Below are 23,616 nucleotides of genomic sequence, written 5' to 3' on the forward strand. Positions count from 1 at the left end.
GCCAACATTTACTATTAGTTGAATGAACCCTCGGGAATTCTAGAAGAAGAAAATTTATAATCATGAGAAAGATCGCATGTAAGCCATCTAAAGAGTGTCAAGGTTAATCTGTGTTACTTTACTTCTTTATTCTGCTTGTGGGGGGCGTCAGCGTGGGGCATTAACAGCAACACACACACACACACAAAGAGTATGTTACCTCATCACGAGCTTTGAACAGACATGCGTTTTTATATAGATATAAAAAGAGACTTCTTACGCGGAAATCCAGCCCGTTCTCGTGAAGCAGCAGAGGGTCTACTAGTTTCACTAGCGGTCAACGCCGCAACCTTCTTATTCTGTCCCGACAACTCGCAACCAATTTCAATGGCTGGGGAAGTATAGAATTAGCTGTAAACAAGAGCTTGCCACGTGGAAAATCATGGCCTCATTGCAACACCATTGTGGCCTTGATCAGGGCTATTCCGCCGTCGGAGACAGCATCAAACAACCGCAGCGTAATTGGTTTAGTGGTAAAATTCTCCGTTGCCATTCGAGCAACGTCGGGGAGCCCTGGGTTCGATTCCCAGATTACGCATTGCATAGAGCCTCTGGGCGAGTCATTTTTGCCCCGTTGGGAGTCTTTTTGCTGTTGATTGATACTCTGCTCGCGGCCCTTAACACAACATCTAAGGAAAGGGCGAGGCGATGTGAAGACCTTGCTTTTTGATGATTTGAACGAATAGGCTGTTCATAGCAGGCTTTTTGCTACGTTCAACTTGCCCGCTCTAAAAACTAGGGGCCAACACCAGGCAGAATTCAACAGAGTATAATGACAACCTGATCCGTACGTTTGCGTTAACTCTACCTCAGAGAACATCTCATTCAGGATTCTCATGTCTAATGCAGACGGATTATTTCATCCCACTGGGTCATGCGATATGCCTTCTCACAGATGTCTTCCTATACTAGATATCTCCTTGCCACCAAATGTCTCCAGAGACCACTTCTGGAATCTCAAAGCGCCGTACACTACCCCATTTTGAAACTCACATTCAGCTCAACCACTTCATCGTACTGCCATTAGATCCAGTCCTGTAGTCAGCTACTGTGAACTCCGTCCATTGATTATAGAGCCGCGATTCTCCGTATTGAGTTCTGAAATTCAAAATTGCCTTGAAACAGACGGCAGTGGGACGTGTTCATAAGGTTTAGTCGTAGGCATCCCACAGAGGGCAGCCCTTGGTGTGTCCCCTAGAGCAAAGGGAGTGTTCACATCAAGATTAATCTTGCAGATTTGACTTTTCAGTAATAGCGCGCCGAGACTGTGTAGGAGAGACGGTCGGAGGAAAGTGCACATCGAGGCTGGGAAGCCACAATTCCAGAAGCCTACGGGATGGCGTTCCAGTATCTCATTGTAACCTTCTAGTTCTGTTTCTATCCCAGCTCTACTCTATTGGTAACGCCTCAATTCCAATTCCTCTACCTCCCATTCTTCTTTACTTCTATTAAAACGCACAACTTTTCAAATACCAGTCTTGCCATCCACCGTCTCACTCTGTAAAGGCGCCGTCTACCGAACAGCCACACAGCAATCATTCTCTCGCCACTCCGTCAGAGGCATTACGCTGCGCTCTTATTGCGTTTCTCCTCGTATGCCCTGCGCCCTTCCTCCTTCAGCTTAGCGTCATCCGGTCTCGCAAGATCAACCTGAGGCATGAGCACAAAGGCCAGGACAAAGGCAAGGGCAGCCACAGAAGCCCCGATGAGAAAAATCACCCTAAACCCCTTTCTATACGCGGGAATAAGGACAGAGCGGATCCTCTCGGCCTCGCTCGACGAGACGGTGTCTAAGAATGTTTGAGGGTTACCTATCAGCGTCTTTGACTCTTTGCTGTCAAGGTCCAATACGGATAGAGAATTGGCGAGAATATTGTTTCTATGATGCCATGTTAACCAAGATCAACCATCAGACCGAGGATCTACATACAGAACTGTGCCACAGACTGCAAGGCCCAGTGTCGCCCCCAAGTTTCTCACGAAGCTATCAGACATGATTAGCACAACTGACAAAAAGTGAGCATTTCCACGTCGTCACTCACTTTCTAAATGATGTCACAACAGCCATGTCGCGCCTCTCGACGCCGGCCTGTGTGGCAATAAGAGCACTGTGGTCTTGATCAGTCTCGGAGACCTGTCGTGATGAGATGGACTTACGGTTGAAGAGTATTTCCAACCCCCACTCCAATGAGGATAGAATATCCAATCTGCTTACCAACTCCCGTGTTCTCATCAAGAGTCGACATCAACCCAAGCCCAACGGCCCAGCATAGCCACCCAAAAAGAATGCACTCACGGTAGCGGCCTACCCAGTGCACCACCAGGCCAGAAAGGGTGCTGCTTACGGTCTGCAAGAGAGTGATGGGTAGTAGCATCGCACCCGCTTTGGTGGCCGAGTAGCCATACACCAACTGGTAGAACGAGGGTACGTAATAAACCTGCATGACAAAGTTCCATCCGTTGATGGCCATGGTCAAGCAGGCCCCGTTGACGATCTTGGATTTGAAGATGTGTACTATTCTGCACGTTAGAGAAGCGACCTCAAGAATAACACTCAGATCACTCACAGGGGATTAAGGGATATCGAGGGCCCTTCCACTGCCACAGGATAAAGGCTACCGAAACTGCTGTGCCAACCACCAATGTGGTGATAACCTGAGCTGAGTTCCAGGAATATTCATTACCTCCCCAGGTTAAGCCCAGAATGACAACAGTCATTCCAGCCAGTGCGAGGAATATGCCCAAGAAATCGACAGCTTTGAGCTTCCTGTTCTACATTAGCAAAGCACTCACTTGATCTTCAGGGGTGGTGTCGACGAACAATCTCCAGTCACCCTCCACCTTCTTCAGGGGCATAGAAAACAAGACGCAGCAAGTAGTGAACAACGTCAGCGGCAGCTGCATACGAAAGATCCAACGCCACGAATCTTCAGACTTTGAAGAGAGCGCACCACCAATGACGGGGCCAACACCATTGGCAATTGCCACGACAGCACCCTAGACAAAACCATCAGCTTTGATCCAAAAAGAGATCATGTCTTTACTTACCAGGATGCCCTGGTATTTACCCCTCTCCCGCAGAGGCACGACATCGCTCACGATTAGCTGGGCGACAGTCATCAGACCGCCTCCTCCGATACCGGTGAAGGCGCGGAATATGGTGAGCTGAAGCACAGACTGGGCAAGGGATGAGGCCAGGGAGCCAACAAAGAAGATTGCCAGGCCTGTCAGGAGGATAATCTTGCGGGACCAAATGTCGGACAGTCTTCCATACATCAGTTGTCCAACCGTCGATGTTCTATGGCAGCTGTCAGATTTATGTATGATGGGCGAGTCAAGATACTCACATGAAATAACCGCTTGCTATCCATGAGACTTCGGCTGTTGAGCCCAATGCGTTTCCAATGATGTACAAGCTGGTCGCCAACATGGTCTGGTCCATGAGAGCCAACAGGTCGACGCTTGCGCACGCAAGAAAAATCTAGACATGTCAATTCGAGTTCCAGTCGATAGAATCAAGACATCTCACCGTTATGATGGCCCTTTTGGGCACATAGTTGGTCTGCTCGTTGAACTGATGAGTCTTTCCGTCATCGGAGCCTCCATCGACGACGATCGTCCTGGTCGAGCCCAGGCTATGGCTCATGACAGCCGTTTGATTCGGTTCACGGTCTGCCATTGTATCTGAAGTCGTGATGAGAAACGTCTTGGGGTCGATTGAGGCGTTGGAGCAGCTGCAAGACCTTTATTCGAGAGGCGGAAGCAAGGGACGCACGGAGGTACCTTGATGCCAAACCAAGACACCCTCGGCTCAAACTTGATGCATCTCCTATTTCGCAGGCTTGCTTAGATGATCGACATGATGACGAGAACCCGTTTGGCTGAGGGACAGAACCCGTTTGGTCGAGGGCACAACACACCGCTTCAACTACCGGGCAACTACCGTGCGCTCCCGTCTTATAGCGATGTCATGGCAGGGTCCTTGTATGGACCAGGGAGTCGCATTTCCGTCAGGCATTCGCTACCTTGAAATTGGCCAACTAGCGACGTCGCAGATCCCCGAGGATCGGAGGCGGCTAGGGTGTCATTGTGGAAGTCTAATTGCGCCGTCAGGACATAGTTCAAGCTATTTGAGCCCATTTGAGAGAATACGCAATCAACATGCTCATTGACATGATATTTGGATCTTTTGATTTTCACTCTCGTCTCAGCTTCTCTCACAACTTGAAGCTCACGATGCGAGACTGCAAATCATGCCAAGAAAACCAGCCACTCAGCATTTTTCGCCCTCTTGTCCATCAAGGTCCCGTCTAGAACCATTAAACCGGACCCAACATTGCGTCAAACTCCACCTGGATTCCCTTAACTATCAGGGTCGGACAGGGGCAGGGGTAGCTTGAAGCCATGTTGCACGAGAGCCCATGCATTGCAAATCATTATGCACACTCGAGGAATATTCCCGTCATCCCACGACTTGTGTCTCGCCTATTTCTTATGCTTATGATGCGTGGGCTTTTTATCCTGGCTGCGCACACCTTGATGGGCAAGCAGCCATCGTGTCACCACCCGCTTGTGCTTCCCCAAGACGCCGTCAAGTGAAGCAATCATGACCATTTGGGCTGCTTCTCCGAACAAGGTTACTTCTAAATAGAGCCGAGAGCCTAACTAGTGAAACCCCCAAGTCTAGAGACAAGAAATAGAGCCGCCGATCTTGCCAGTCTCTCTTAAACAAAGGAACCGTAACCCCCATTCTTCCTCTGCCCGGTCTGACCAACGCATCCACCTCCGTTACCCGTTGAACGACGATGATCTTAGCGCCGAAAATGTCGGGTGGTGGGCCGTTCATGTTCTGATTGGCATACAAGAGGCTCGTTCCAAGGGAAGTGTGTTGTTCATTGCCAGACATCCCACGCTTTGTATGCAGACACCGAGCGATTTTCACTGCAACCTGAGAGATTCTGTGTGAAAAAGAGGAGCGTCGTACTACTCTATAGTGCTGAGATTTTTCATATATATAGTGGTGCTTGTCTCTCTCTTCTTTCTCTGTTCTGGACATTATCCGAGGTCTTAGTCTCAAGCCATAAACAGCAACAGCTTTTCACCATGGCGAGCCCAAATCCCCTCAACGTGTACAAAGGACCCGACTCTGTCAAGCAGTATTTCGACCCGGAATCGTCGCCCCCACTCCCTCTCGTCGAGATCCCCGACTGCCTGAACCCCTTCCGTGAAGATGGAGTCCGCATCTACGCCAAGATGATGACGATGCATCCCGCAAACAACGTGAAAGCCATGCCAGGTACCGTTTCCAGCTCTTATACTTCTGTTCTTTGCCAACACTGTTAGCTCTCAACCTCTTGCAAAAATGCGTGGTACCTGGACAGACAAAGACAGTGGTTGAATACAGCTCTGGCTCAACTGTGCTGTCCATGTCATTGATATCTCGTGCAATTCACGATATCGATGACGTGAGGGCGTTTCTGAGCAACAAGACAAGCGCAGCAAAGTTACGACTCATGCAGTTTTTCGGTATTGACATGTGAGTTTCTACCCCGTCACATCTTCGGAACCACTGGTGAATGTCGACTTGCTCACATCTCATAGAACGCTCTTTGGTGGTCCTTCTCAGCCAGAGCCTATTGATGAGCGTGGTGGTATCAGGGCAGCACAGAGATTGGCTCATGAGTCAGACTCTGTCATAAACCCCAACCAGTACGAGAACGACTTGGTGAGTTGAATGAGTTTTATATACTGAGAACATGCTGACCTGGAACCAGAACTGGAATGCTCACATAAGATGGACTGGGCCTCAAATTTTCAGGCAGCTCCCAGAAATCAACGTGATCTGCGCTGGGATGGGCACATCAGGTAGGTTTGATATTGAGATGCCTTTGGTAACTACTAACAAGACTAGGAACTATGACAGGACTAGGCACTTATTTCAAAGAGGCCAAGCCTTCTGTCTATCGATTAGGGTGAGTACATATACCTATGAATAATACACATTAAGCTCACTGCTTCATAGAGTATGCACTGCGCCAGGTGACAGAGTCCCCGGCCCACGATCATTCGCCCTCATGGCACCTGTCGAGTTCCCCTGGAAACAGGCCATCGACCACATCGAAGAAGTTGATTCTCACAACTCCTTTTCCTTGTCGCTCGACCTCTGCCGACAGGGCATTGTGTCTGGTCCTTCGTCTGGGTTCAACCTCAGAGGCCTTTACCAGTTTCTCGAGAAACGAAAGGCCGAGGGCACACTTTCCGAGCTGGCTGGACCAGATGGCACCGTTCACTGCGTGTTCTTGTGCTGCGACCTGCCGTATCAGTATATCAATGAGTACTTTGATAAGCTTGGCGACAGCTACTTTCCAACCATCAAGAATGAGGTGCGTATCAAGGTCCATTAAGTTTAATTTAGCTAACTCGAGGCAGGATCTCCTCAAGGCCGACCTCTATCGATACGACGAAAAGTGGGAAAGGCCAGCTTCAGAGGCGCTCGATGCTTTCTTTGATATTGACCGAGGGGCACTCCTCGACATGGTTCTCTCCGATCCCAAGAGCGGATCGATGGGCGCCTTTGAACTTCAGAACATGTTGCGCTCTCGACAAGACGCTGTGGTCATCGACCTCCGACAACCAGACGACTTTGGAGCCTTCCATCTCCCAGGCTCCGTCAACATGCCTTTCACCCAGCAGTCTTCTCCAAGTCCGTTCTCAGACGCAAAGATCCTCGAATCTCTGTGGCAAAGACTTGAAGCCACGTTCAAGGCCCCAAGCCAAGAGCTCAAGACTCTCCTCCAGGACAAGCGAATACTTCTTACATGTTACGACGGAGACAGCGCTCGCGTCGCGACCAGCGTCCTGCGGGCCAAGGATTATGAGGCTGACAGCATAAGAGGGGGTTTCACAGCGTTGAGCAAGATGCGGCAGAGTTCGAGTCAGGTTACTCTGGATGGAAGTCGTGAGACCTCGCCGTGGATGGAGCTGAGTCAAGAGACTTATGGGATCCAGTCTGCTCCAGTTTCGCTTTGAGGAGGCCTGGGGATTTTGAGAAGGGCTGGTATTCACAAGGGTTAGAATGGTAGACAGGAATGATAGGAATACCCAGGAAAGAATATTTGGGTGGTTGGACTACGACAATGGACTCGGTAGATGATAGGGATGAGATACATATGATATTTCTTTTTTTGCATGAAGTATAGCACACATTTCGAACCAACCATAGCATAATCCTTTCACTGTGTTGCGCTTGCTCTCATATCACCTTGTTAATAGATGACCTGCCCCAGAGGATGACATAGTATCCAGATGTGCCATGTATTATTCACGTGCAAGTTGAGATTAGCTCCACTGTATGAGAGTAAACTGACTTGGCCAACATTAAGTAAATGAGCAGCGGAATCCATTTAGCAATGTGAGCGAGTAATGGCGTGTAAGGCCACAAGATATAGGATTGCCTTGCGTGTGAGTAGGAAGACCTATCCACAGTTCAATACCTGCACTCTTTGTCATTGTGGCCGATGACGTCTTTTCACGGCGTCACCAAACCAACAGCAGCTTAATCACAGTATCTATTAGACCACTCAGGGACTATAGACGATTTAATAAGAAATTAAAGGTAGGTAACTGGGTATCCTCATTCCATTCATAATTATGGTTCTATCTCATCAACCATAACCCAATTGCCAGAAAACTATGAAACTATTCAACAGAATGGACCTGTCGAGGTTGAAGGGTATATACCATCAACAGGCTCCAAATACAAGCCTTTCCGTCTAGACGTGCGCCGTTGATAACCCAACACATCTAACTATGACGGACACTAGGGCAAGAAGGTTATAAGATACAAAGAAGAAAGAATTAAAGGGTATAGATATTTCATCGAGACGACGATGAATCCGACTTCATCACCTCGACCGTCATTGTCGTCGTCTTGGTGATACCTGGAGGGTATTGCTGGCCATGGCCAAGTCGATCCACGCTCTCATCGCTCGACCTGGCATCAACGTCTGTCAGGATCGTTGTCTTGTTCGTGATGCCAGCCGGTGTGGCTATCCGGTCGCGGAGCTCATACTCCATGACACCAGTGTTGATGGCCTTTTGGCTGCTCGTTTCATCGTCACCCCTTCGACCGCTCGACAGGGTATGCCAGTTATTACCGCTACGGAGCGTGCCGCGGCCATAGTTGGTGGCTCCAGTAGTCGGTGTCTTTCTCGAGCTCTTGCCGTAGGTGCTGCCAAGGAAGCGTCTAAAGATGGGTCGCAGACAGGGAAGACTACCAGCAATGATGCCGACGTTGAGTTCCAGACTTGTCCAGATGGTAATGTTTCGAGAGTCCCAGAGCCAGTCACCTAACTTGCCGTAGTTTGTAATGTAGCCCAGCTTCACAAATGCGGCAGCGCAGGCAAAGACACCGAGGCCCAGGATGCCGATGAGGGTAACTCGTGTGCGGAAGTGAACGTTGAGTTTCCAAAGCATGGGCGTGGGGATGACGATGGCGAAGAGAAGATCGGTGATGATGTTGAGCGCAGAGTTTGTGTATGAAAGGCCTTGGAGCGTCGACTGGGACCAGCAGGTCGCCTTTACGCTCGTGTCCCAGAGGATGCGGATATCCGTGCATTGGAACATGAGGGTCTGTTATTGTTAGCAATACACTCCGAGGGGGGATGGAGTGTTGGGCGTACAAAGAAACATCCAATGGTGTAAAAGGCCATGAAGCCCATGATGGACAAGATCAAGTAACGGTAGAACTTGGTCGAGGCAATTCGCAGCAGCGCGCAGCCAACAGCCAACTTGACGACGCAGATGGCTATGAGAAAGATGGGCTGGCTGATAAAGTTGAGCTTCATGCCGATCATGTAGACATCCGGATCAACATCGCCTTTGTGTCTTCCAGCACCATGGCTCAGCTGTCCAAAGATGACGCCCTGACCTGCCCAAGCCAAGGCGAGAGATAATACCATGAACCAATCCTACAACACGCAAAGTCAGTCACCATCTGCAGGAAGAAAAGTAAAAACTTAATCCAGATGGGGGGGAATGCGGGTGGAGGGGCTGCAGACTCACATCCCAGCCTGTATTCCGAATGACCAACAGTCTCACATATAAACGAGCCAAGACGGTGATTGTAGATAATGAGATGATGAAGACGGTCGCCGCGAGAATGTCTTTTACTCCATTCTCCTTTGGATTCGAGGGAGCTGGCGGTAGATCCATTGTGAAGACATGTAAAGAAACGTTGGGCACGACAAGAGCCGCCGCGCGACGAGGGGAGGGGGGAGGGTGATGAGGAAAAAAGAGCACACGCACAGGAAGGAGGAGAACCACGTGGAGTTTCCAGCAAGACGGGTTTGGCAGGGGGGGATAGAGGAGAAGGGGCCTTGACCCTTTGTCTTACCTGCCAGATGCGAAATCTGGCCACCGAAAGAGTTGCAATGCCCTGCACACGACCGCCGAGGTGGGCATGACCGATTTGTGTCTAAGCTGCTTCCAGAAACGCCACCGCGGAACCGAAGGCTTGAGCCGCACTTGGGAAGGCTTCTATACAGTGCAGCTACAGTGAGGTGGCCATCATTAACACTGCTACTATGACGGTCCAGGTGAATCGTACGAGAGGGGGCGCACACCCAAGATCAAGGGGGTTCTGTGCGCCTGTCGTAAGATCCGGCAGTGTCTCAGACGCCGGAATCAGTCGACGGCATTGTATGCATGCAGGTCATTTCATCTTGGGGCTTGATGCTTTTTATATCTAGAATCTGTTGGTCGACCAACACATTTGCTCCCGAGAGATTGGAACGAATTCCCTGCGCTGCCACAAAAGGATCGACATTCCAGCAGAGACAACTCAACTCAGGAATGACACACTGTCTGATCCTTCGGGCCTGATTAGAAAAAGCAAAATCCACTGCGGGCACGGAACACTTCCGGATCATCATTCCAACCCATCTCGAGACCCATACCTAGCAGCATCGCTAAGCAAAGCAAGGCCCCTTGGAGTCAATGCGCCAGTGGACGGTCTCCATCTTGATCCCTGCCACTTCAGGAGGATCCTTCTAGGGCGCGGGGCACGACGCGCCACCCGTTATTCCCTCGACCGGCGTCATCCTCAGAGGGCTGAACAGTAGGGACAGACGTTGTTCAATATCAAACTACTCTTCCACCAACAACAGCAACATGATCCTATAACAGCTTACCAAACAGTCGATCCAATGACTCGATCCTCCTGCCAGCAAAACCACACCGCACGCTTCCCCTGACATGGCCCACTGGGACCCCTTGCTGCGCCGCTTGCACACACCAACAACCCTGGGAGGCAGACTCCAGATTTTCGAATCGGGATCTATGGTAGGGTACCTGATGGCCCCCTCCCCTGCCACGGAAGTCGATGCCTAGGTCCCCCGGTCCACCCTTTCTAACCTGTATCTTCCCTGCCGGTGAAACGCGCCGACTTGAGAAATCCCGTCTCTTTTGCCTTCATCGCGTCTCCGCCAACGTTGCTCTCGGGGACAGCGGCCCTTGTCCTCGGGGATGAAATCACTCAAAGGACGGAAATTCAAAGACAATGCAATGCGTTCTTAGGGGTCCTCCTTACCGCGCTTGGCCTAAAAGTCTGCAGTATATATCCCCTCTTGCATCCGCGCCTCTCTGCAATACTACCACGCTCAACTCCATTCAAGTGCCTCATCCTTGTCGGCTATTTGCCTCGCATTGATTGAACGTTGCCCACCATGCGCGCCGGATTCGTCTCTTTCCTGGCCCTCAACGCCGCCGGCGTTTTGGCTGCCCCTCAGGCTACCACCATTGCCTCCTCTGCCCCCGAGGTGACAAACATTGACGAGATCAAGGACCTCGCTGCCTCTGCGTATGAGAATGCGCAGGAGTTTGTCGAGACACAGGCCAAGCGTGGAAGCACTTGCAACTGGAGCAACGTCCGCGTGCGAAGGGAATGGTGAGTCTCACGCACTCTATTCCAGCTTATCTGTACTAACAGCACCAGGAACACCTTCTCCAAGAACGAGAAGAAGGCTTACATCAACGCCGTCAAGTGCCTCCAGTCCAAGCCCGCCAAGTCTCCCGCGTCTTTCGCTCCCGGCGCAAAGACTCGGTTCGACGACTGGGTAGCCACTCACGTCGACCAGACCCAGATCATCCACTACACTGGAAACTTCTTGGTCTGGCATCGGTACTTTACCTGGTTGTACGAGGAGGCCCTTCGGAATGAGTGCGGATACAAGGGCACCCAGCCTGTAAGTAACTACATCACACTTGTAGATGCAATCTTGCTAACGTTTAATAGTACTGGGACTGGGCCCTCACTGCCATCACTGGTCTCTCCAAGTCTTCCATCTTTGATGGCAGCGAGTACTCCATGTCGGGCGACGGCGAGTACATCCCCGACCGCCCCGACGTCATCCTCGGAGCCAGCAGCGGCCTGCCCCCGGTCTACCTCCCGACCGGCAACGGCGGCGGCTGCGTCAAGTCGGGTCCCTTCAAGGACATGAAGGTCAACCTCGGCCCCGCAGCACTGGACCTCCCCGGCGGCGTGGTCGAAGCCCGACCCAACCCCCTCGAGTACAACCCCCGTTGCCTGAAGCGCGACCTGGGTGACGCCGTCAACAGACGGTACGCCAACGCCACGTCCATTCTCCGCAACATCCTCCAGCCCAAGAACGCCTACGACTTCCAGATGCAGATGCAGGGCATCCCCGGCACCGGAGACATCGGCATCCACGGCGGCGGCCACTACTCCCTCGGTGGCGACCCCGGTAACGATGTCTTCACCTCCCCCGGTGACCCTGCATTCTACCTGCATCACTCCATGATCGACCGCGTGTGGTGGATCTGGCAGATGCTGGACCCCAAGGAGCGCCAGTACGGCAAGTCTGCCCTCATGGGCACAAATACCTTCCTCGACATCCCTGCCAGCAACGCCACCACCTTTGAGGACTATGTCAACTTTGGCTGGGCTGGCGAGTCCCGCCAGATCAAGGACCTGATGAGCACCCTGTCTGGTCCTTTCTGCTACGTCTACTTGTAAGCGAGCGAGCGTGTAAGCGAGAGTCATTGTATATAGCACGTGTTCATCTTCTTCAGCCCGAGTCGGCATCGTCTATTGTATTAGCCTCAAGTATCTAGAGAGCCACAATATTAAACCTTTTAACTCGTCGGTCAACAACTTGATCCATCCGTGGCCATTAATCATCCCCACCAGTACCTTGTGTGCAAACTTGGAAGCGAAGCAGGGAACTGTACCTGTAAATCCTCCAGTCTCAGCCGCATACAGACTCCATCTCGCTTCCTGCGCCATCGCATCGACCTGCTCGCCAAGATTGCGGCAAGGGCCGGAAAATGTCCTAGCGCAGGTGGTGCCTCCGATTTTTTACCAAGGCGCTGACCAAGCGAGGGAGATGCAGCAGGGATACTGCGTAGTTACTCTGGGTCTGATCAGGGGTTTCAAGATAGAGAGGCGCTTTCCTAGATCCAGAGTTCGATGCAACGCTGTGCTATCTAGATCCAGTGGTCTCTCCTGAGCAGTGCGTCCCCATGCCTGGCATGATCGTACGTCTCATCTGGGTGTCATGGATATTACACGGACGGGGTCTGGATCTGTCGACCTTCCATATCAGGGCCGTGGAAGGGTACTGTACAGGGGCCAATCGTAACGACCCCCGGATGACCGTGGATACGGCCCATGCCAGTGGAGAACGGGGTTTTGTTCGATGGAGGAAATGCAGGCGAAGAAGGGATGAACCACTGTAAGCTCTCCCAAGCACGTGGAAATGACGGGTCATGACAGCTGCCTCGGCATGGACGGGATGGAACAGTAGCAACGGGGGCGAGGAACGGAGTAAGCAGTAACGAGAAGCAAGCGTATTTAGGCGTATTTCTGCTTGCTGGTAGCCAAGATGAGCCAGGAGCAAGCCACATTATCGCTTGACAGGCCGTTGACACTTGGGTTAGTTCATGTTGGCCGCAGAGTGGCAAAGTGGTGTGACTTCTGACTCGCGCTTATTTCTCACTCAGAGCCAACATGCTGCACAGATAAAGGCTCTCAGTTGAGTTCTCTATTCACGTCCCTTGTCAATCATTTCTAGCGTGTTCTAGTGCCAGGTCCCCCTCATCTCAGCTGCATCCCATCATCTCATCCAAACACCAACGCTAACACTTAAGTCCGCTCCAACGCTAGCACTCTAGCCCGTGACCGGAATCTCCTCATGCACAGACCCGACCCTTCAAGCAAGCATTGACCAGTTGAATTAAAATGCCCGCGCTTGGTGCGGCAAAGTCGGAACTGGACCGGGAATGAAATGTCTTTTAATGGGCTAGTGCGTGTTTAAATGCATTATCCCTTCAGAGGACAAGCTTAATGTCGCGGGTTATATGCTTGTTTGGGTAGTGCATGTTCCCGAGGATAAAATTATACCCTCCGTCTTGTTTCCTCAATCGTACTCGTATGTAAGCGGCGTTTACTCCAGGTAAATCTTCCGGTCGATAGAGTTTGTAGGCCCTGAAGGCATCCAACCGGGGCGGATCAATGCCCCTGGACTCCTCGGGTAGATATGGCCAGGGATACACGTCATCGCCGTATAGAGGTTCAGCAGAAACGTTACAGCGCTGCATGGTGATACATGGGTCCTTAAACCTCTTTCGGCGAATTTCAGGTCAAATGTGTACGTTGTCAATCACGAGTTTTGAAGTAGAAGGTGGTTTCCAGGAACTCCAACGAGCTGTGTATTCTTGGCTGCGACATTGCCGTCAGTGACGGCGATGGATCGAATTAGAGTTTGCAACCCAGCTGGTGAATATAACGGACTCGTCTTATAAAACTTTGGTAGGTGTTACAGCAGGATCTTGGCGCCGTGACTTGTGAAGTGCGATGTGCCTTTTGCTACTGTGCTCACTCTCCTTAGCTACGGGACGGGAAGTGTGACGGTGATGAATAATGAACAAGAACAGGTTTTATTTCAATATCGAAAGGGGCTATAGAGGTGCACTTCATCGTGTGTCTCCCAAATGCTAGGGGACGTCTTGCCTTGTATTGACTACCTAGTTTTAACATCTGGCAACTTTTCATACTACTTATTCACATGTACTCAGCCAAGGTTACTCAGAAATACTCACCTTAACAGTAAACTTAATTTACGGTAAGATTGACTTGACCACATACCTCGTCGCTGTACTCTTCTTTATCTCGTCAACCATTCTTTGCACTGTAGGGTAGGCGATACGGCTGGTCTCTTCTGACTCAAAGCCCAATGCCACAATATCAACATGTACTCTGCGACAGTTATCTAGACTATCTAATAGAATTATTTGAGTTTTATCCTCTCTCTTGACAACTAGGTTCCTGTTTGTGGGGATTGACAACATGGCCTTACTGCCAGTTCGATAGGGATACAAAACTCAGCTGGCTTTGCACAGCTGTGGACCAGTTTCTTGTTACAGTTCTGACGTTTCTTTCATGCCAAGTTATTTCCTTAGATCTAATTTAAACAAGAATTTCGTCTTTATTTTCACGTGACGGGCGGCAAAAACATGGCTGCATAATTTCCCTCGCAGATGTTGACTACACACAACGCGTGCGTGTAAACACCCCAACTTCTCCAATCAGGAATAGGAGTTACACACCCGAAAAAGACAATGTCGACAATAAATAAGTAACAAGCAAAAAACGATTGTCACATGCATCACGTCCTTGATGATTTGTTACGTCAGGCACCAAAAATGCCCAGACGGAGCGGAGAATCCAGAATCCGAAACGAAGCTTTTCGTTTCACGCGATCGTCGATCCCAAAACTCCGACTTTTCGCACCATCACGATGCAGTCTTCGCTCTCGTATCACGAACCCTCCATCACCGCTATCTCCATCCTTTCTGGATTTCTTCTGTTGTTGAACTTGCTCAATTATGGCCTAGACAAGATCGCGTATTGTGGCCTTATCGGTCAGGTTGCTCTTGGCATTGCTTGGGGTACTCCTGGTGCGAAATGGCTCTCTCGTGAAGTCGAGGATGCTGTCATGCAGCTGGGATATCTTGGGCTCATTCTTATCGTATATGAGGGTAGGAGCTATGCAATGAATTTACAGCTTGTCTGCTAACCCTGAGTAGGTGGTTTAGCAACCTCGTTCAAGTCACTGAAGGCCAATATTGGTCTCTCGTCTGGCGTCGCTGTTACCGGCATCCTTCTACCCATCGGCCTATCCTTCGCTTTAAAGTCCATGTTCAATGCATCCCTACTGCAGGCTTTTGCTGCAGGCGCTGCTCTCTGCTCAACAAGCCTGGGCACCACATTCACCATCCTGGGCACGAGTGACCTGTCAACAACAAGGCTTGGCGTCGTCTTGACAAGTGCCGCCATGATGGATGATGTGGTAGGTCTCATCATGGTTCAGGTCATTTCGAATCTGGGAGGAGACTCGTTTGATGCCGTCACTGTTGTCAGACCCGTCATGGTATCCCTCGCCTTTGCAGTTCTGATGCCCCTCCTTGGCAGATTCGTGGTGATGCCTGTCACTGCCAAGCTCAACGCTTTCCGTGAGGCGCACCCCTCCGGAAAGGTAGCCCAGCTACTCAGGCTGAGACAGACCGCCTTTGTCATCCACACAGCCCTCCTTCTTGGTCTTGTCGTGGGTGCCACCTTTGCAGGCACCTCGAGCCTCCTAGCGGCATACATCGCTGGCGCAACCATCAGTTGGTGGGACTCTGAGGTTCCTCACGTCCCAGACCGAGTACCAAACAATTCTCCCCGAGCTGAGATCACAGAAGAGAGAAATCAGAGCAGTGATAACACCATCACGGATCAAGCAGCCCCGGTGCAAACAAGCTTGCCCCTAGCTATGGACGGCGGATCCGGCATGGACGTCTATGAACGTTACTACAAGACTGCCGTCGAGCATATCTTGAAGCCCTTCTTCTTTGTATGTACTCAAACATCAACTTTGAGGACAATTGCTAACCAGCACAGGCATCCATCGGCTTCTCTGTCCCCATCACTCGACTGTTTTCCGGACCTGTGGCATGGCGAGGTATCATATACACAGTTCTCATGACTATTAGCAAGCTAGCCTGTGGCATCTGGTTGGTTTCCTTTGCAAACCCCCTCCGACCCTTCCAGAAGATCGCGCAGAGGCTTGCCGTCATGTGCAAGCGAAATCCAAAGCCCCTTGTCCCTGGAGCACAGTGCGCAGACCCCGACTCAGCCGGTCAGGATAGAGCAACGCCATCGGATCCGACAGAGGAGCGAGAGGCCGTGCCTCTGGGAGCACTGGCCGATACAAGTGCGCGTCCCGTTTCTCCTGAACTTCGCAATTCGACACCGAAGCCTGAAAAGGCAGTGTCTCTGTATCCAGCATGCATCGTCGGTCTCGGCATGGTTGCTCGAGGAGAGATTGGATTTCTGATTGCTGCACTGGCAGAGAGCAAAGGGGTATTTGGCCGCCCGCCAAATGGTCAACCCTCAGAGCTGTTCCTTATCGTGACTTGGGCCATCTCTCTCTGCACAGTCATTGGACCTATCTGCGTTGGGCTTCTCGTGAATAGAGTGAAGCAGTTGGAGGCTGGAAGTTTGAAGAAAAGAGGCGAGGGTAAGCGGAATGTTCTTGGGGCCTGGGGAGTGAGCTAGATGTTTGTATGCACATCACTAGCACGAAGGAAACAGATAGATGTCCCTTGTTGAGAAAACGCCATGTATTCTACTCATATAGATGTTTAAGCCTTCCATGGCCTGCAAAACATGACCTCAACGCCTGAATAGCTCTACCAATCTCTCCCTTTCAATACCAAACTCCTCTAAGATGACCCGTAATCATAGAAACCGCGACCACTCTTTACCCCAAGATGGCCGTTCTGGAGGAACTTTTGAAGATACTCACGAGGTGCGCTAGGAATGTCTCCTCGAGCATCGGCATAGTGTTGCTCGATGTCCAAAACAACATCCAAGCCAACCACGTCCATCTGCTCAAAAGGGCCTTTTGGGGTCTTGAGAACTCCCTTGAACATGGCGTCGATTTCTTTTGGAGTTGCAACACCTTCTGATGCCGCGAGGAGGGCTTCTCTCTTGATGGCTGCCCAGATACTACGAGAGGAATTTCAGTCTATATACGTTTGGAAGATGTTGTGTTTCAGCTTACCGGTTGTAGATATAGCCCATGGATGGACTCTTGACTTCGAAGGGAGAAAAGCCATGTGCCTTGCATTGCTCCATCATCAGGGGGATGTAAGAGGGATTGGTGGTTTCATGGCCCATGATTTCAATCTCTGCAAGCGTGTTAATTAAAGTCGGAATTCAAGAAAAAAGACCCAAATTCTCACCTGGAGTCTCGGGAGGCCAATCTTTACAGATTTTAAAGTTAGCAATATCACACTCACCAGACATGTGGACACTTACAAGAGTGGGCGCTCAGAAAACGGCGTTCATTCTTCAGGGTGATCCCTTCCAGGATCTCGGAACAAGAGTAACTGCTAGAGTTAGAAGCAATTATTGTGTCCTCCCCTGCCAGAGAATCCAGCTCCACGATCACTTTCTGCTTGAGGGCAAGCTGCTCAGGTACACACTGTCAAGTCAGCTCAAATGTCCATCTTCAACCCAGTTGTCTCACCTCTACAACAAGCCACGCTGCTTTGAGTGCTTCACGTAGTGTTTCTGGTGAATGCGTGATGATCCTTCCCCATTGGCCGTTTTTCTTTCCAGCGTCTTTTCGGAAGCCGTCGATGGCTTTCAGGCTGGCCTCGAGCTGACTTTCTTGGCCATCAACGAGGTGAACGTCGTTTCCTCTACTTGACCACTTCAGAGGCCTCGTTAGCGATAGTTCGGGAAATTTTCCTGAAATTTCGGAAAGTCCTTGAGTATGATATTCATACCATGAATGCAAGACGCCTGCCCTGGGTGCCCGCCCCGATCAGAGTAACCGAGGTCTTGGGTGTTACCGAGAGAACCATGTTGTCAGTGAATGTGAGGCTATAATCAAACTCAAGATAGATCGGAAGTGATAATGAAGACAAAAGAAACCGAGATACTTGTCCAAAGAAAGCAAAAAACTCCGCAAGTGGTTGTCATTCAATATTATAGTCCAAGTCGGATCCGATCTGGGCTATGTCGACCCGCTGTGGCAAACATCTCCACTCAAAGTGCGAGCATCATCGGATCCGAGATTTGTTTGGTCAATCAGGATTGCAGATCAAGCTGCAGAGCATTTGCTCCTTTAGGGTGAGATTATTGGGGGTATTCCGCACAGCGGAACAGCAATCTTGAAATGATATCATCATCCCAGACATCTGGTTTCAGAGACACATGCACTTGGAGCTTTCAGATCAAGATGCAATGCAACATGTGGCAACCATAACCTTGTCGATCCTCTTTGCAGATTATTCTTGGCTCGTGGCGAACTACAGTATCTTACAACTTATTGCACACCCAAAATCGCAGCCGAATAACGCCTCTCGACGTCAGCTTCATCCTGTGCTCCCAAAGAGAACTTGGCAATAGCCGCCTGCACAGACTTGGAGCTCTGCGGAAGATGCTTCAGCGTTCGCTCCAGCGTTGACAACAAGCTTTGATACGTTTCATCCGTTATCTTGCCAACCCCAAAGTCTCTGTCAATAGCCTTCCGTAGAAGCTGCACACCCGCGACAGCATGGTGCGGATAGGGGTCTACGGATACGATCGGAACCGTAAAAGTTGTCTCCCGAGCTCCCTCTTGACCAAGGGTGTCCGGGTCCGGCGGTCGCCTCAGTGTAAAAGTATTGTGCAGACCAAAGGCCAGAGTATTCATGACAGTGTTCTCGGCGTCTGTGCTGATGTCTGCTATATCAGCTAGTAGGTCATGACGATCTGTGACCTCAATCACATCGACGAGCATCAAGATGCTAAGATGATAGTGAAGCATGAGGGAAACTGCTCAAGTCAACAAGTGCACTGCTGTTGAAAGGTCAAAAACACTTACACCATCGGAGCTTGGTTTGCTGTCCGAGAAACTGCATCCGCTTGTGACACTCATCAAGAAGCGGACGGTAGACTGTGCCAAACTGCTTGATGGAGTCCACCACAGCCAGGTAGGCCTTGCGAACTTCAGACTCGTCATGCCCATCTCGGAGTGCCTCTTTAAAGATGGCAGTCAACTTCCATCCCAACAACTTCCAAGATGCTCCTGCGGCGATGATCTGGTTCGCCCTCTCGTCCGTCATGTCAGAACTTCCTCGACTCCAATGCTGCGCAGTCTCGTCAAACATTTTGGCACAGGTTCTGACTAGTCGCCATGGCAGTTCAGACTCGAATCCAAATAAGCCTGAAGAAAGCAGAGGACGACAGTTGAGTGTCAAGGAAGCCGAGGTATCAAACGTCAAGGCGGCCCAGTATGCAGTGCTCTCGGCATTGATGAAGCCTGATGTCTCGATCGACTCTGGTGTTGTGACTATGCCTTGTGACTTGAGTGATGGGGAGACCTTGGAGCCACTGAACTGAAGATTCTTCTGTCGAGCCCTCAGAGTCTGGATCTGCTGCAAAGCTGCGTGGACACAAGCTTGTCCCGAGATGCCATCAGCTTCTTCCTCCTCCGAGATCCCGTCTGGAATCGGAGTCAGGGCAAACAGAAGAAGCGATAGCATTGATCGGTAGGAAGGTCTGTTGATGATTCTAAGCATGTCTCTTCGTGCATGCCGCCAGAGAGCTTGAACAAGTACACGGTAATCGTTGTCTGAAAGTGCGGTTCGAGAGCTAATGGGCAGCCATCGTGCAGAGAATGAGGCAATGGTGCTCTGAAGTGATTGCTCGATCAAGCAACACCTCTGGCTCCCTCTCCCTGGTGACTGCCCGTTGTTTGCGGCGGCATCAGCCATGCATCCATCGAGATGGCAGCAGAGGTCTGAGATGCTGACATACTTGTCGGCGAGGTTATGTCCAAACCTGAGACTGTCAACACTATACTCGAAGCCGAGGCAGGGTCACTCACAAGAAAGGGCAGCTATATCTCCCCATCCACGACCCGAACACAGCTTCAAAGCCTTCCCTATACAAGGTCTCCAACCACTTAGAGTCAGCATCACCAAGGAGGCCCGTGTTTTGCGCCGTAATAGTCGAATATGTCGGCGAGGGCGCAACAAACGGAGTTGAACCAGTCGACAACACCGAGGTTGTCAGGCTCTCCCGGTGAGCACCGCGCTCAGAGCCGAGGGCAAACCCCTCATTACCCGCGGAAGCTCTGCTACCCTGGGTCGACGACGTGTCACTTGAGGGGTGAGATGCAATCCTGCGACGTCCCTTGCGCTTCGCTCCACCAGAGCTGCCGCCGCCGCTCGCTTTGGCATCTTGGATCCACTATCCCGGGGGTAAGCACATGCTCTCACGTGGTGATTTAAGCTCTCGCTGCATAGGCAAGTTACCTTGAAGGTACATGATTTGTGGCGGTTGCGGCAGCGCGTGCAAGAGGCGGGCGCTTCTCCAGCGGCGGCGTTGCGGCTCTGGGCCGCGTCGCAGGCAACGCGCGATCGGCGACACTCGTCGCAGCTGGAGAACTGGGTACGGCGCGTGACGAGGCCGCCTGGCATGATCAGATCCACTCGAGCTTCAACAGGGGGCTGCGAGAGACGGATCCGAAGGGATGCTTGCTGCGAGGTCAATCTCAGGCTCAAGGATTCATGTGGGGATGAGACAACAGAGAGAAACGGAACCGGGCCTCTCTCTTGTAAAGATATGGGAGTCCAAGATGCGGGGTAATGCAGATCCCCTTTCTGGGGTAATGAAGAGGACCGGGGTAATCATGTCCGGGGGACAGCAAAGATGCATCCATCAGTTCATGACCTCCTTTGCAGTAGCGTCTCCCAGCTGATGGCTGACCTCTAGCCAAGAGTTCCGCTTTGACGGCCCGTTTCCTTGATCTTGGGGATTGTTCAGACGACGCCACACAGGTGAGGGATGAAGGACGCTTCTCCAGAGAGAGAAACTCCAATTTTAAGCCCGGAACCGGTTCTGAGACTAACTACGGAGCACTCCGTAGCGGGTTTTGCCAGTGTGCGCCCGCCATGTGCCAGCAGGGATCATCGGAACCGAGGCGTGACTCGCCAGTTCAAGGTTGTGGCGAGCCATCGCAGACAAAGCTTTTGTCTGTCCATGACGCAATTTGGGGAGTTGCCAGGTCTTTGGCTTTGTTTCTCGTCAGAACCTACTTTTGTCTCTTTTCCAGAAGACAACTGTAAAATGATCAATAAAATGATCTCCAGTCTTCACAATAAACACCACCTCAACAGTCAACTTGGTGAAGGATCAACTAACCCACTTCCCATGCAACCTGAAGCCATCATCGAACCAACCTTGCAGCCCTTGACACAAGCGACAAGACGATGCACCCACGCCTGACTCGCACAACCTCATCTCGGATCCGATCCCCCCCCATCAAAGATCGCCAACTCGCTTGTTCGAGTTTCTTGTTCGAGACAAGCGTCCCCTGGTCCTCCCCCGCAAAACACAACTTTGTCCGCTTCATTTGCCGAGTCAGTGGATACTCAAGCCGCTTACGCTTGTTCATCAACTCGGATCAGCACAAACGTTGAAAAGGGCTGCGGGGGAAAAAACATGGGGAAAAAACAAGACATGGGTATGATTCAAGATGTACTTAAGACCCTGATCCCATCTTCGAAAGGATTCATGATCCAGGATCTCTACAGCCAGATCTCATCCTGACAGCAGACGTTTGACTTCTTTTGCTGCCATCATGGCTTCTTACACTACTCCCCCCAACGAAAAGGCAGACTTTGTCGAGGCCGAGATGGGTAACAGCTCTGACCATCCGCGAAAGGGCGAGGTCGACCACATCGACGCCCTCGCTACTGCACCTGGCACGACGCTCGGTTCCTTCTCGCACCTCGATGAGAAGAAGATTCTTCGCAAGGTCTGTCTCTGCCATCATGCCAAACAGAAAGCCGCTAACTCTTGTCTACAGATGGATATGCGGTTGATCCCCATGCTTGCGCTGCTCTACCTCCTCTCTTTCCTCGACCGTAAGTCGACTCCCAACAACACCGCAAATCACCACTAAAACGCACTCTTTCAGGTGGAAACATTGGAAACGCCAAGATCGAAGGCCTCCAGGAGGACCTCAACATGACGCCCGATCAGTACAACTGGTGCCTCACAGTCTTCTTCTTCACCTATGCCGCCTTCGAGGTGCCCTCGAACCTCCTCCTCAAGAAGCTCCGTCCTAGCGTTTGGCTTCCCACCATCATGGTGGCTTGGGGAGTTGTGATGACACTTATGGGTATCGTCAGGAATTACCACGGTCTTCTCGTCGCTCGCATATTCCTCGGACTCACCGAGGCTGGTCTCTTTCCTGGAGTCGCGGTAAGTTTACATCTTCTCCAATTCCATCTTACCCGCTAATTTCTCTATAGTACTATCTCACCATGTGGTACTGCCGACACGAGATCCAATTCCGCCAAGCCCTCTTCTTCTCAGCCGCCTCCATCGCCGGCGCCTTCAGCGGTCTCCTCGCCTTTGCGATCGCCAAGATGGACGGCGTCGGCGGCCTCGAAGGCTGGCGCTGGATCTTTATCCTCGAGGGCATTGTCACCGTCCTCGTCGCCATCTGGGCCTTTTTCGCCCTCTACGATTTCCCCGAAACCGCAAAGTTCCTGACCGAGGAGGAGCGCGCCTTTGTCGTCTTTCGACTCAAGTACCAGGGTCAGAGACAGGCTACGAGCGAGGAGGAGGGTACTCACACGCGGGTTGCTCAGACGGATGAGTTTAGGTGGGAGTATGTCTGGAGTGCTTTCAAGGACTGGCAGATCTGGGTCAACATCTTTGTCTACTGGGGCGTAAGTGGCAGCTCTACCTTTCATCATGAGTTAAACTAACTGGTTTTAGATTGTGTGCCCTCTCTACGGCATCAGCCTCTTCCTCCCAACGATCATTCGCAACCTCGGCTACACCTCGAGCCACTCTCAACTCATGACCGTTCCCATCTACATCACAGCCGCAATCATTGCCGTCATTGTCGCTTGGACATCAGACCGAGTTGGAAAGCGAAGCCCCTTCATCGTCGTGTTCCTCTGCATCATGATTGTGGGCTTCTCAATGTAAGTTGTCCCATGCGTATTCAAAGCCCAGAGCTAACTCTTTCTCAGGTGTATTTCCACCAGCAACCCCAAGGTCGTCTACGGCGGTGTCTTTATCGCGGCCTGTGCCATCTACCCAGCCTTCCCAGGTGTCATCACCTGGCTGGCCAACAACCTTGCAGGAAGTTACAAGCGAAGCGTTGGTATGGCTATTCAAATCGGAGTCGGCAACCTCGGAGGCGTAAGTTTACACGTGAACAACAAGATTTCAGTCGCTAACCTTCTATAGGCCATGGCTGCAAACTTTTACCGACAAAAGGATGGTCCCCGCTACATTCTTGGACACGGTCTGGAACTCGGCTTCATCAGTGCTGGCATCATTGCCGCTCTGATTCTCATTGTCAGCTACGATCGCATCAATAAGAGCCGTGAGCGTAAGATGGCTCGAGGCGAGCACAACCAATACTCTCCTGAGGAACTCTCAGCCAAGGGCGACAAGGCGTTGACCTGGAGATATATGCATTAGTTTGAAGTCTG

At 51.2% G+C, this 23,616-nt stretch overlaps 8 protein-coding genes across 8 annotated transcripts; 4 read left to right on the forward strand and 4 right to left on the reverse strand.

Moving 5' to 3' along the window:
• Window positions 1-1,602: 1,602 nt before the first annotated feature.
• On the reverse strand, window positions 1,603-3,718 carry NCS57_01257100 (MFS domain-containing protein; the record flags this gene model as incomplete). The annotated part of the gene is made up of 9 exons (XM_053062242.1): window positions 1,603-1,918; window positions 1,970-2,023; window positions 2,082-2,147; window positions 2,197-2,554; window positions 2,607-2,806; window positions 2,861-3,036; window positions 3,088-3,337; window positions 3,387-3,520; window positions 3,569-3,718. 9 exons carry the CDS (start codon window positions 3,716-3,718, stop codon window positions 1,603-1,605), a joined length of 1,704 nt encoding a protein of 567 aa, XP_052908770.1.
• A 1,424-nt stretch (window positions 3,719-5,142) lies between these two features.
• Window positions 5,143-7,068, forward strand: NCS57_01257200 (Rhodanese domain-containing protein; the record flags this gene model as incomplete). The annotated part of the gene is made up of 7 exons (XM_053062243.1): window positions 5,143-5,335; window positions 5,383-5,575; window positions 5,641-5,764; window positions 5,814-5,904; window positions 5,951-6,011; window positions 6,062-6,422; window positions 6,469-7,068. The coding sequence occupies 7 exons, from the start codon at window positions 5,143-5,145 to the stop codon at window positions 7,066-7,068; spliced, it is 1,623 nt and encodes a 540-aa protein (XP_052908771.1).
• An 846-nt stretch (window positions 7,069-7,914) lies between these two features.
• Window positions 7,915-9,252, reverse strand: NCS57_01257300 (uncharacterized protein; the record flags this gene model as incomplete). Its single annotated transcript, XM_053062244.1, has 3 exons — window positions 7,915-8,670; window positions 8,721-9,008; window positions 9,103-9,252. The coding sequence occupies 3 exons, from the start codon at window positions 9,250-9,252 to the stop codon at window positions 7,915-7,917; spliced, it is 1,194 nt and encodes a 397-aa protein (XP_052908772.1).
• A 1,511-nt stretch (window positions 9,253-10,763) lies between these two features.
• On the forward strand, window positions 10,764-12,073 carry NCS57_01257400 (uncharacterized protein; the record flags this gene model as incomplete). The annotated part of the gene is made up of 3 exons (XM_053062245.1): window positions 10,764-10,984; window positions 11,033-11,282; window positions 11,333-12,073. The coding sequence occupies 3 exons, from the start codon at window positions 10,764-10,766 to the stop codon at window positions 12,071-12,073; spliced, it is 1,212 nt and encodes a 403-aa protein (XP_052908773.1).
• A 2,782-nt stretch (window positions 12,074-14,855) lies between these two features.
• On the forward strand, window positions 14,856-16,657 carry NCS57_01257500 (Na-H-Exchanger domain-containing protein; the record flags this gene model as incomplete). The annotated part of the gene is made up of 3 exons (XM_053062246.1): window positions 14,856-15,096; window positions 15,145-15,953; window positions 16,001-16,657. The coding sequence occupies 3 exons, from the start codon at window positions 14,856-14,858 to the stop codon at window positions 16,655-16,657; spliced, it is 1,707 nt and encodes a 568-aa protein (XP_052908774.1).
• Window positions 16,658-16,824: 167 nt separating this feature from the next.
• NCS57_01257600 (uncharacterized protein) lies at window positions 16,825-17,973 on the reverse strand (the record flags this gene model as incomplete). The annotated part of the gene is made up of 6 exons (XM_053062247.1): window positions 16,825-17,110; window positions 17,166-17,292; window positions 17,347-17,367; window positions 17,423-17,588; window positions 17,634-17,819; window positions 17,896-17,973. 6 exons carry the CDS (start codon window positions 17,971-17,973, stop codon window positions 16,825-16,827), a joined length of 864 nt encoding a protein of 287 aa, XP_052908775.1.
• A 464-nt stretch (window positions 17,974-18,437) lies between these two features.
• On the reverse strand, window positions 18,438-20,577 carry NCS57_01257700 (Zn(2)-C6 fungal-type domain-containing protein; the record flags this gene model as incomplete). The annotated part of the gene is made up of 4 exons (XM_053062248.1): window positions 18,438-18,928; window positions 18,978-19,936; window positions 19,983-20,347; window positions 20,413-20,577. 4 exons carry the CDS (start codon window positions 20,575-20,577, stop codon window positions 18,438-18,440), a joined length of 1,980 nt encoding a protein of 659 aa, XP_052908776.1.
• Window positions 20,578-21,740: 1,163 nt separating this feature from the next.
• On the forward strand, window positions 21,741-23,605 carry NCS57_01257800 (MFS domain-containing protein; the record flags this gene model as incomplete). The annotated part of the gene is made up of 7 exons (XM_053062249.1): window positions 21,741-21,917; window positions 21,969-22,026; window positions 22,080-22,366; window positions 22,417-22,839; window positions 22,889-23,100; window positions 23,149-23,320; window positions 23,369-23,605. 7 exons carry the CDS (start codon window positions 21,741-21,743, stop codon window positions 23,603-23,605), a joined length of 1,566 nt encoding a protein of 521 aa, XP_052908777.1.
• Window positions 23,606-23,616: the final 11 nt, after the last annotated feature.

Source organism: Fusarium keratoplasticum, chromosome 10, assembly GCF_025433545.1.
Source record: "Fusarium keratoplasticum isolate Fu6.1 chromosome 10, whole genome shotgun sequence".
NCBI lineage: Eukaryota > Fungi > Ascomycota > Sordariomycetes > Hypocreales > Nectriaceae > Fusarium > Fusarium keratoplasticum.